This window comes from Salvelinus namaycush, unplaced genomic scaffold (assembly GCF_016432855.1).
Source record: "Salvelinus namaycush isolate Seneca unplaced genomic scaffold, SaNama_1.0 Scaffold492, whole genome shotgun sequence".
Lineage (NCBI taxonomy): Eukaryota > Metazoa > Chordata > Actinopteri > Salmoniformes > Salmonidae > Salvelinus > Salvelinus namaycush.
This window is the reverse complement of record NW_024061189.1, coordinates 1,045-13,165: the sequence shown is the minus strand read 5'-3', so window position 1 is coordinate 13,165 and position 12,121 is coordinate 1,045. Positions and strand designations below refer to the sequence as shown.

General features: G+C 51.3%; 1 protein-coding gene across 1 annotated transcript in view; it reads right to left on the bottom strand.

Moving 5' to 3' along the window:
• The window catches only part of LOC120041634 (TSC22 domain family protein 3-like), a 35,897-nt gene extending 34,113 nt beyond the window's left edge, over positions 1–1,784 (bottom strand). Inside the window, exon 1 of the mRNA XM_038986496.1 lies at positions 1,540–1,784. Within this exon, the coding sequence (XP_038842424.1) occupies positions 1,540–1,583 (44 nt within the window). The 5' untranslated portion in view covers positions 1,584–1,784. The remainder of the gene's footprint in view (positions 1–1,539) is intronic.
• Positions 1,785–12,121: the final 10,337 nt, after the last annotated feature.

Sequence of the window (12,121 nt, the reverse complement as noted above, 5' to 3'; positions counted from 1 at the left end):
TACTTGCACATTCATCTTCTGCACATCTGTCACTCCAGTGTTTAATTGCTAAGTTGTAATTATTTTGCCACTATGGCCCTATTTATTGCCTTACCTCCCTAATCTTACCTCATTTGCACACACTGTATATCAACTTTTCTATTGTGTTATTGACTGTACGTTTATTCCATGTGTAACTCTGTGTTGTTGTTTGTGTCGCATTGCTTTGCTTTATCTTGGTCAGGTCGCAGTTGTAAATGAGAACTTGTTCTCCAGTTGTTGCCATGACGCTCCTGTACTGCCTGTGTCTGAGTGATTGAAGCAGGGAGAACAGGGCATGGCTTGGCCTTCCCCTGACACCTGGTTCTGTAGGTGTCCTGTAGGGCAGGCAGCACCCAATGGTCCGTTCGGCTTGGCCTTCCCCTGACACCTGGTTCTGTAGGTGTCCTGTAGGGCAGGCAGCACCCAATGGTCCGTTCGGCTTGGCCTTCCCCTGACACCTGGTTCTGTAGGTGTCCTGTAGGGCAGGCAGCACCCAATGGTGCGTTCGGCTTGGCCTTCCCCTGACACCTGGTTCTGTAGGTGTCCTGTAGGGTTCGGCTGCACGCAGCACCCTCTGACTGTATGTGTAACTGACAGTGTATGTTCTGATACGTAGGCTGTGTAATAGAATAAACGTAGTCCAAGAATATTAATTTGAACGTGGTAAAAGTAGTCCTAGAATATTAATTAGTACACGGTAAACGTAGTCCCAGAATATTAATTAGTACACGGTAAACGTAGTCCCAGAATATTAATTAGTACACGGTAAACGTAGTCCCAGAATATTAATTAGTACACGATAAACATAGTCCTAGAATATTAATTAGTACACGATAAACATAGTCCTAGAATATTAGGTCTCTATGGGTTTTTTCTCAGTATTTAGTCAGTACAGAACCTTCTAGTTCTATTGTTCTCATTTTAAAATGTTTGTAGTTTTGTCTTTGAGCTGTTCTTGTCAAATTAATGTTCTGTATTATGTCATGCTTCATGTGGACCCCAGGAAGAGTAGCTGCTGCTAATAAAATACCAAGTTTGATTGAACGGCAGAAAACAACCAGAATGGAGAGAGGTGTGTGTGTGGTATGGTTGCAGTATTTCGGCCATATCTGTGACTGTGCTCACTGTACTGTGAAGTGCAGGCACTAGTTGCCTTACTTCCCTATTCTGAGCAGAGAAACTGGGAAGGTGTGGAGCCTGTCATTGAGCCGGCATGACTGACAGGAGAGTGATACTTTCACAAGTCCAACCTGGGGTCCATCCATATGCACACACTACTCTGGGTGGCCTCTCTATCACAGTGTGGGGTATTTGGCCTTCTGCTGCTACTAAACCTGCCCCCCCACACACACACACACAGCACAATAGAGAATCAGCTCTCTCTCAAAAACAACACCTTCCACCCAACAGAAACATGACGGGGGTCAAATCCACCCACTGTACTAGAGGGGGGTCTAACACACACACCACACCACAGACAGACCCACACACACACAGACCCACACACACAGACCATACCTGTCGTCCCCCGGCAGATGGACAGCCTCCCCGGAGCCGAACATGGACCAGGCCGAAGAAGTCTGGATGGGAGTCAGACTGGGTAGGAACGTACCATCTCTACCCTGGAGGGGGGGCCCAGGGGAGCTGGGCTGGGAATGAGACACTCTCAACAGAGACTAGAGAGAGAGTGGATATGGGGAGAGAGAGAGGGGGAGAGAGAGACCCCGACAGAGAGAGACCGACCGACAGAGAGAGAGAGAGAGACCCCGACAGAAAGAGAGAGAGGGGGAGAGAGAGACCGACAGAAAGAGGGGGAGAGAGAGACCGACAGAAAGAGGGGGAGAGAGAGACCGACAGAAAGAGGGGGAGAGAGAGACCGACAGAGGGGAGAGATGGAGAAAAAACAGTTATGAAATCTTTTCATGTTGGAATTTACAAGAATTTAAGTCCTCTGCTTTTGGGCTAAAGAGCAGAAACCCAGATTTCCTGAAAGAAATTGATGATGTTGATATTGTAGTACTACAGGAAACATGGTGCAGAGGTGATGTTTCCACTGGCTGTCCACTAGGGCATAGGGATAATCCTACCATCCACTAAATTAAAAGGAATCAGACAGGGCAGAGACTCGGGACAGGGCAGAGACTCGGGACAGGGCAGAGACTCGGGACAGGGCAGAGACTCGGGACAGGGCAGAGACTCGGGACAGGGCAGAGACTCGGGACAGGGCAGAGACTCAGGACAGGGCAGAGACTCAGGACAGGGCAGAGACTCAGGACAGGGCAGAGACTCAGGGGGAAGGCTATTATGGTATGAATCTGAACTAACTCATTCAATCGAATTGATCAAAACAGGAGAATCCTTTATCTGGTTAAAAATCAACAAGGAGGCTATCTTGACAGATAAAAATGTCTTCCTCTGTGCCACATACATTCCCCCCTCAGAGTCACCCTACTTCAATGAAGAGAGCTTCTCTATTCTAGAGGGGGAGATGAGTCACTTTCAGGCCCAAGGCAACGTACTGGTCTGTGGAGACCTGAATGCTAGAACAGCAGAAGAACAAGACACGATTAACAGTCATGGAGATAAACACCTACCAGGAAGCAACAACCTTTCCCTTCCCACAAACCCCACAGAAACAACTATGACAAAGTAAAAAACTCAAACGGAGCACAGTTCCTGCAGCTCTGTGGAACACTGGGTCTGTACATAGTCAATGGCAGGCTGAGAGGAGACTCTTTTGGTAGGTACACCTACAGCTCATCCCTTGGCAGCAGTACTGTAGACTACTTCCTCACCGATCTAAACCCAGAGTCTCTCAGAGCCTTCACAGTCAGCCCACTAACACCTCTCTCAGAGCCTTCACAGTCAGCCCACTAACACCTCTCTCAGAGCCTTCACAGTCAGCCCACTAACACCTCTCTCAGAGCCTTCACAGTCAGCCCACTAACACCTCTCTGAGCCTTCACAGTCAGCCCACTAACACCTCTCTCAGAGCCTTCAGTCAGCCCACTAACACCTCTCTCAGAGCCTTCACAGTCAGCCCACTAACACCTCTCTCAGAGCCTTCACAGTCAGCCCACTAACACCTCTCTCAGAGCCTTCAGTCAGCCCACTAACACCTCTCTCAGAGCCTTCACAGTCAGCCCACTAACACCTCTCTCAGAGCCTTCACAGTCAGCCCACTAACACCTCTCTCAGAGCCTTCACAGTCAGCCCACTAACACCTCTCTCAGAGCCTTCACAGTCAGCCCACTAACACCTCTCTGAGCCTTCACAGTCAGCCCACTAACACCTCTCTCAGAGCCTTCACAGTCAGCCCACTAACACCTCTCTCAGAGCCTTCACAGTCAGCCCACTAACACCTCTCTCAGACCACAGTAAATTCACAGTGTATCTGAGAAGAGCAGAACCCAACCATGAAGCATCACGGCCCAATAAATTACATGGTACTAAACAGGCCTATAGATGGAGTGAGAACAGAAATCTACCAAAAAGCAATTAGTAGCAACAAAAAATACAATCTCTCCTGGACAACTTTTTAGCCTTAACATTCTCTTGCAGCAATGAAGGTGTAAATTTGTCCGTTTGGAATATAAACTTTATATTTGACAAATGAACCTCCTTGGCTAATCTAAAGACACATAAGAACAAACCAGAAATAACAGAGAATGAAAAATGGTTTGATAATTGATAGTTTGATGATTGGAGAAATCTGAAGAAGTCACTGAGAAATATATCTAATCAAAAACCCAGAGAACCAGACAACAAAAATATGGGGAAACACTGAAGCAATACAAACCCTAAGAACAAAACAACAGCACATTAGAAATCAGATGGATGGAGTTGAGGAATCATTAGAATCAAACCACTTCTGGGAGAATTGGAATAAAATAAACAAACCTCATCATTTGGCTATCCAAAATGGGGATATGTGGAGAAATCACTTTGCAAACCTCTACAGCAATATAACAAAGAGCCCAGAACAAAAAAATATACAAGAACATTTACAAATCTTTGAATCAGCAGTCAACGCCTATCAGAATCCTGTGGATACCCCAATTACAGAAGAAGAACTATTTGAAAAACGATGCACTCTCCAACCCAAAAAGGCCTGTGGTGCTGATGGTATTTTAAATGAAATGATCAAATATACAGACCACAAATTCAAATTGGCTATACTCAAACTCTTCAACATTATCCTCACTGCAGGTATTTTCCCTGATATTTGGAACCAAGGATGGATCACACCAATCTATAAAACTGGAGACAAATTTAACCCAAATTAGAGAAATTTGCATTAACAGCAATTTAGGGAAAATTCTCTGCAGTATCATAAATAGCAGACTACATCATTTCCTTGATGAACACAACGTCCTGAGCAGAAGCCAGATTGGATTTCTACCAAATCACCACACAACAGACCCCATTTATACCCTCCACACTAACTGACAAACAAGTCAACCACAACAGACCCCATTTATACCCTCCACACTAACTCCAAACTAAAACATATGTTATTAAATCAATGTACACTAAAAACAAATGTGCGGTTAAAATTGGCAACAAGCCAACAGACTTCTTCTCTCAGGGACGTGGAGTGAAACAGGGCTGCCCAATAAGTCCAACACTATTTAACATCTACATTAATGAATTAACAACAAGCCAACAGACTTCTTCTAACCCTATTACAGGGGCTGAGTCACTGGCTTACTGGTGCTCTTCCATGCCGTCCCTAGGAGGGGTGCGTCACTTGAGTGGGTTGAGTTACTGACGTGGTCTTCCTGTCTGGGTTGGTGCCCCCCCTTGGGTTGTGCCGTGGCGGAGATCTTTGTGGGCTATACTCGACCTTGTCTCAGGATGGTAAGTTGGTGGTTGAAGATATCCCTCTAGTGGTGCGGGGGCTGTGCTTCGGCAAAGTGGGTGGGGTTATATCCTGCCTGTTTGGCCCTGTCCGGGGGTATCATCGGATGGGGCCACAGTGTCTCCTGACCCCTCCTGTCTCAGCCTCCAGTATTTATGCTGCAGTAGTTTATGTGTCGGGGGGCTAGGGTCAGTCTGTTATATCTGGAGTATTTCTCCTGTCTTATCCGGTGTCCTGTGTGAATTTAAGTATGCTCTCTCTAATTCTCTCTTTCTCTCTCGGAGGATCTGAGCCCTAGGACCTTGCCTCAGGACTACCTGGCATGATGACTCCTTGTTGTCCCCAGTCCACCTGGGCGTGCTGCTGCTCCAGTTTCAACTGTTCTGCCTGCGGCTATGGAACCCTGACCTGTTCACCGGACGTACTACCTGTCCCAGACCTGCTGTTTTCAACTCTCTAGAGACAGCAGGAGCGGTAGAGATACTCTCAATGATCGGCTATGAAAAGCCAACTGACATTTACTCCTGAGGTGCTGACCTGTTGCACCCTCCACAACTACTGTAATTATTATTATTTGACCCTGCTGGTCATCTATGAACATTTGAACAACTTGGCCATGTTCTGTTATAATCTCCACCCGGCACAGCCAGAAGAGGACTGGCCACCCCTCATAGCCTGGGTCCTCTCTAGGTTTCTTCCTAGGTTCTGGCCTTTCTAGGGAGTTTTTCCTAGCCACCGTGCTTCTACACCTGCATTGCTTGCTGTTTGGGGGTTTTAGGCTGGGTTTCTGTACAGAACTTTGAGATATCAGCTGATGTAAGAAGGGCTATATAAATACATTTGATTTGATTTCTCTCAGGGACGTGGAGTGAAACAGGGCTGCCCAATAAGTCCAACACTATTTAACATCTACATTAATGAATTAACAACAAGCCAACAGACTTCTTCTCTCAGGGACGTGGAGTGAAACAGGGCTGCCCAATAAGTCCAACACTATTTAACATCTACATTAATGAATTGGCAAAAACATTAGAAGAATTGGCAGCACCTGGTCTCACCCTACACAACACTGAAATCAAGTGTCTGCAGTACGCAGATGACCTGGTGCTGCTGTCTCCCACTAAGGAGGGGTTACAGCAGCATCTAGATCATCCTAAAGAAAACTAAAATAATGATATTCCAAAAAAGGTCCAGACATCAGGATGACTAATATAAATTCTATTTGGACACAGTTCTATTAGAACACACCAAAAACGACACGTATATAGGACTAAATATCAGCAACACAGGTAGCTTTCACATGGCTGTGAACGAGCTGAGAGACAAAGCAAGAAGAGCATTCTATAACATTAAAAGGAACATTAAAATCAAAATTCCAATTAGAACCTGGCTCAAAATGTTCCAATCAGTTAAAATGGTCAACACAGACCAACCTGGCTGCCCAGAGAGGACAGTCTGGCTGCCCAGAGAGGACAGTCTGGCTATAGAGACAGGTCGTCACAGACAAACCTGGCTGCCCAGAGAGGACAGTCTGGCTATAGAGACCGGTCGTCACAGACAAACCTGGCTGCCCAGAGAGGACAGTCTGACTATAGAGACCGGTCGTCACAGACAAACCTGGCTGCCCAGAGAGGACAGTCTGGCTGCCCAGAGAGGACAGTCTGGCTGCCCAGAGAGGATAGTCTGGCTATAGAGACCGGTCGTCACAGACAAACCTGGCTGCCCAGAGATGACAGTCTGGCTACAGAGACCGGTCAACACAGACCAACCTGGCTGACCAGAGAGGACAGTCTGGCTATAGAGACCGGTCGTCACAGACAAACCTGGCTGCCCAGAGAGGACAGTCTGGCTATAGAGACCAGTCGTCACAGACCAACCTGGCTGCCCAGAGAGGACAGTCTGGCTATAGAGACCGGTCGTCACAGACAAACCTGGCTGCACAGAGAGGACAGTCTGGCTATAGAGACAGGTCGTCACAGACAAACCTGGCTGCCCAGAGAGGACAGTCTGGCTGCCCAGAGAGGACAGTCTGGCTATAGAGACAGGTCGTCACAGACCAACCTGGCTGCCCAGAGAGGACAGTCTGGCTATAGAGACCGGTCGTCACAGACCAACCTGGCTGCCCAGAGAGGACAGTCTGGCTATAGAGACCGGTCGTCACAGACAAACCTGGCTGCCCAGAGAGGACAGTCTGACTATAGAGACAGGTCGTCACAGACCAACCTGGCTGCCCAGAGAGGACAGTCTGGCTGCCCAGAGAGGACAGTCTGACTATAGAGACCGGTCGTCACAGACCAACCTGGCTGCCCAGAGAGGACAGTCTGGCTGCCCAGAGAGGACAGTCTGACTATAGAGACCGGTCGTCACGGACAAACCTGGCTGCCCAGAGAGGACAGTCTGGCTGCCCTGAGATGACAGTCTGGCTATAGAGACCGGTCGTCACGGACAAACCTGGCTGCCCAGAGAGGACAGTCTGGCTATAGAGACCGGTCATCACAGACAAACCTGGCTGCCCAGAGAGGACAGTCTGGCTGCCCAGAGAGGACAGTCTGGCTACAGAGACCGGTCGACACAGACAAACCTGGCTGCCCAGAGAGGACAGTCTGGCTATAGAGACCGGTCGTCACAGACAAACCTGGCTGCCCAGAGAGGACAGTCTGGCTATAGAGACCGGTCAACACAGACAAACCTGGCTGCCCAGAGAGGACAGTCTGGCTGCCCAGAGAGGATAGTCTGGCTATAGAGACCGGTCGACACAGACAAACCTGGCTGCCCAGAGAGGACAGTCTGGCTATAGAGACCGGTCGTCACAGACAAACCTGGCTGCCAGAGAGGACAGTCTGGCTATAGAGACCGGTCAACACAGACAAACCTGGCTGCCCAGAGAGGACAGTCTGGCTGCCCAGAGAGGACAGTCTGGCTGCCCAGAGAGGATAGTCTGGCTATAGAGACCGGTCGTCACAGACAAACCTGGCTGCCCAGAGAGGACAGTCTGGCTATAGAGACCGGTCAACACAGACAAACCAGGCTGCCCAGAGAGGACAGTCTGGCTGCCCAGAGAGGACAGTCTGGCTGCCCAGAGAGGATAGTCTGGCTATAGAGACCGGTCGTCACAGACAAACCTGGCTGCCCAGAGATGACAGTCTGGCTATAGAGACCGGTCAACACAGACCAACCTGGCAGCCCAGAGAGGACAGTCTGGCTATAGAGACCGGTCGTCACAGACAAACCTGGCTGCCCAGAGAGGACAGTCTGGCTATAGAGACAGGTCGTCACAGACAAACCTGGCTGCCCAGAGAGGACAGTCTGGCTATAGAGACAGGTCGTCACAGACAAACCTGGCTGCCCAGAGATGACAGTCTGGCTATAGAGACCGGTCAACACAGACCAACCTGGCAGCCCAGAGAGGACAGTCTTGCTATAGAGACCGGTCGTCACAGACAAACCTGGCTGCCCAGAGAGGACAGTCTGGCTATAGAGACAGGTCGTCACAGACAAACCTGGCTGCCCAGAGAGGACAGTCTGGCTATAGAGACAGGTCGTCACAGACAAACCTGGCTGCCCAGAGAGGACAGTCTGGCTATAGAGACAGGTCGTCACAGACAAACCTGGCTGCCCAGAGAGGACAGTCTGGCTATAGAGACAGGTCGTCACAGACAAACCTGGCTGCCCAGAGAGGACAGTCTGGCTGCCCAGAGAGGACAGTCTGGCTATAGAGACCGGTCGTCACGGACAAACCTGGCTGCCCAGAGAGGACAGTCTGGCTATAGAGACCGGTCGTCACAGACAAACCTGGCTGCCCAGAGAGGACAGTCTGGCTATAGAGACAGGTCGTCACAGACAAACCTGGCTGCCCAGAGAGGACAGTCTGGCTGCCCAGAGAGGACAGTCTGGCTGCCCAGAGAGGACAGTCTGGCTATAGAGACCGGTCGTCACGGACAAACCTGGCTGCCCAGAGATGACAGTCTGGCTATAGAGACCGGTCAACACAGACCAACCTGGCTGCCCAGAGAGAACAGTCTGGCTGCCCAGGGAGGACAGTCTGGCTGCCCAGAGATGACAGTCTGGCTATAGAGACAGGTCGTCACAGACAAACCTGGCTGCCCAGAGAGGACAGTCTGGCTATAGAGACCGGTCGTCACAGACAAACCTGGCTGCCCAGAGAGGACAGTCTGGCTATAGAGACAGGTCGTCACAGACAAACCTGGCTGCCCAGAGAGGACAGTCTGGCTGCCCAGAGAGGACAGTCTGGCTATAGAGACCGGTCGTCACGGACAAACCTGGCTGCCCAGAGAGGACAGTCTGGCTATAGAGACCGGTCGTCACAGACAAACCTGGCTGCCCAGAGAGGACAGTCTGGCTATAGAGACAGGTCGTCACAGACAAACCTGGCTGCCCAGAGAGGACAGTCTGGCTGCCCAGAGAGGACAGTCTGGCTGCCCAGAGAGGACAGTCTGGCTATAGAGACCGGTCGTCACGGACAAACCTGGCTGCCCAGAGAGGACAGTCTGGCTATAGAGACCGGTCGACACAGACAAACCTGGCTGCCCAGAGAGGACAGTCTGGCTATAGAGACCGGTCGTCACAGACAAACCTGGCTGCCCAGAGAGGACAGTCTGGCTATAGAGACAGGTCGTCACAGACAAACCTGGCTGCCCAGAGAGGACAGTCTGGCTGCCCAGAGAGGACAGTCTGGCTGCCCAGAGAGGACAGTCTGGCTATAGAGACCGGTCGTCACGGACAAACCTGGCTGCCCAGAGATGACAGTCTGGCTATAGAGACCGGTCAACACAGACCAACCTGGCTGCCCAGAGAGAACAGTCTGGCTGCCCAGGGAGGACAGTCTGGCTGCCCAGAGATGACAGTCTGGCTATAGAGACAGGTCGTCACAGACAAACCTGGCTGCCCAGAGAGGACAGTCTGGCTATAGAGACCGGTCGTCACAGACAAACCTGGCTGCCCAGAGAGGACAGTCTGGCTATAGAGACAGGTCGTCACAGACAAACCTGGCTGCCCAGAGAGGACAGTCTGGCTGCCCAGAGAGGACAGTCTGGCTATAGAGACCGGTCGTCACGGACAAACCTGGCTGCCCAGAGAGGACAGTCTGGCTATAGAGACAGGTCGTCACAGACAAACCTGGCTGCCCAGAGAGGACAGTCTGGCTGCCCAGAGAGGACAGTCTGGCTGCCCAGAGAGGACAGTCTGGCTATAGAGACCGGTCGTCACGGACAAACCTGGCTGCCCAGAGAGGACAGTCTGGCTATAGAGACCGGTCGACACAGACAAACCTGGCTGCCCAGAGAGGACAGTCTGGCTATAGAGACCGGTCGTCACAGACAAACCTGGCTGCCCAGAGAGGACAGTCTGGCTATAGAGACAGGTCGTCACAGACAAACCTGGCTGCCCAGAGAGGACAGTCTGGCTGCCCAGAGAGGACAGTCTGGCTGCCCAGAGAGGACAGTCTGGCTATAGAGACCGGTCGTCACGGACAAACCTGGCTGCCCAGAGATGACAGTCTGGCTATAGAGACCGGTCAACACAGACCAACCTGGCTGCCCAGAGAGAACAGTCTGGCTGCCCAGGGAGGACAGTCTGGCTGCCCAGAGATGACAGTCTGGCTATAGAGACAGGTCGTCACAGACAAACCTGGCTGCCCAGAGAGGACAGTCTGGCTATAGAGACCGGTCGTCACAGACAAACCTGGCTGCCCAGAGAGGACAGTCTGGCTATAGAGACAGGTCGTCACAGACAAACCTGGCTGCCCAGAGAGGACAGTCTGGCTGCCCAGAGAGGACAGTCTGGCTATAGAGACCGGTCGTCACGGACAAACCTGGCTGCCCAGAGAGGACAGTCTGGCTATAGAGACCGGTCGTCACAGACAAACCTGGCTGCCCAGAGAGGACAGTCTGGCTGCCCAGAGAGGACAGTCTGGCTGCCCAGAGAGGACAGTCTGGCTATAGAGACCGGTCGTCACGGACAAACCTGGCTGCCCAGAGAGGACAGTCTGGCTATAGAGACCGGTCGACACAGACAAACCTGGCTGCCCAGAGAGGACAGTCTGGCTATAGAGACCGGTCGTCACAGACAAACCTGGCTGCCCAGAGAGGACAGTCTGGCTGCCCAGAGAGGACAGTCTGGCTATAGAGACCGGTCGTCACAGACAAACCTGGCTGCCCAGAGAGGACAGTCTGGCTATAGAGACCGGTCGTCACAGACAAACCTGGCTGCCCAGAGAGGACAGTCTGGCTATAGAGACAGGTCGTCACAGACAAACCTGGCTGCCCAGAGAGGACAGTCTGGCTGCCCAGAGAGGACAGTCTGGCTATAGAGACCGGTCGTCACGGACAAACCTGGCTGCCCAGAGAGGACAGTCTGGCTATAGAGACCGGTCGACACAGACAAACCTGGCTGCCCAGAGAGGACAGTCTGGCTATAGAGACCGGTCGTCACAGACAAACCTGGCTGCCCAGAGAGGACAGTCTGGCTATAGAGACCGGTCAACACAGACAAACCTGGCTGCCCAGAGAGGACAGTCTGGCTGCCCAGAGAGGACAGTCTGGCTGCCCAGAGAGGATAGTCTGGCTATAGAGACCGGTCGTCACAGACAAACCTGGCTGCCCAGAGATGACAGTCTGGCTATAGAGACCGGTCAACACAGACCAACCTGGCAGCCCAGAGAGGACAGTCTGGCTATAGAGACCGGTCGTCACAGACAAACCTGGCTGCCCAGAGAGGACAGTCTGGCTATAGAGACAGGTCGTCACAGACAAACCTGGCTGCCCAGAGAGGACAGTCTGGCTATAGAGACAGGTCGTCACAGACAAACCTGGCTGCCCAGAGAGGACAGTCTGGCTATAGAGACCGGTCGTCACAGACAAACCAGGCTGCCCAGAGAGGACAGTCTGGCTATAGAGACTGGTCGTCACAGACAAACCTGGCTGCCCAGAGAGGACAGTCTGGCTGCCCAGAGAGGACAGTCTGGCTGCCCAGAGAGGACAGTCTGGCTACAGAGACCGGTCGTCACAGACAAACCTGGCTGCCCAGAGAGGACAGGCTGTGCTCACTCTGCTCCAGGGGAGAGGTAGAGACAGAGGTGCATTTCCTATTACACTGTGACAAATACTCAGACCTAAGAGAATATTTCTTTCCCAAAATTATCATTCAGTACAAAGAATTTGAAACTATAAAAGATTAAGAAAAAAAATCTAATATTTATTGGGTGATAAGCCAGAATGTGCA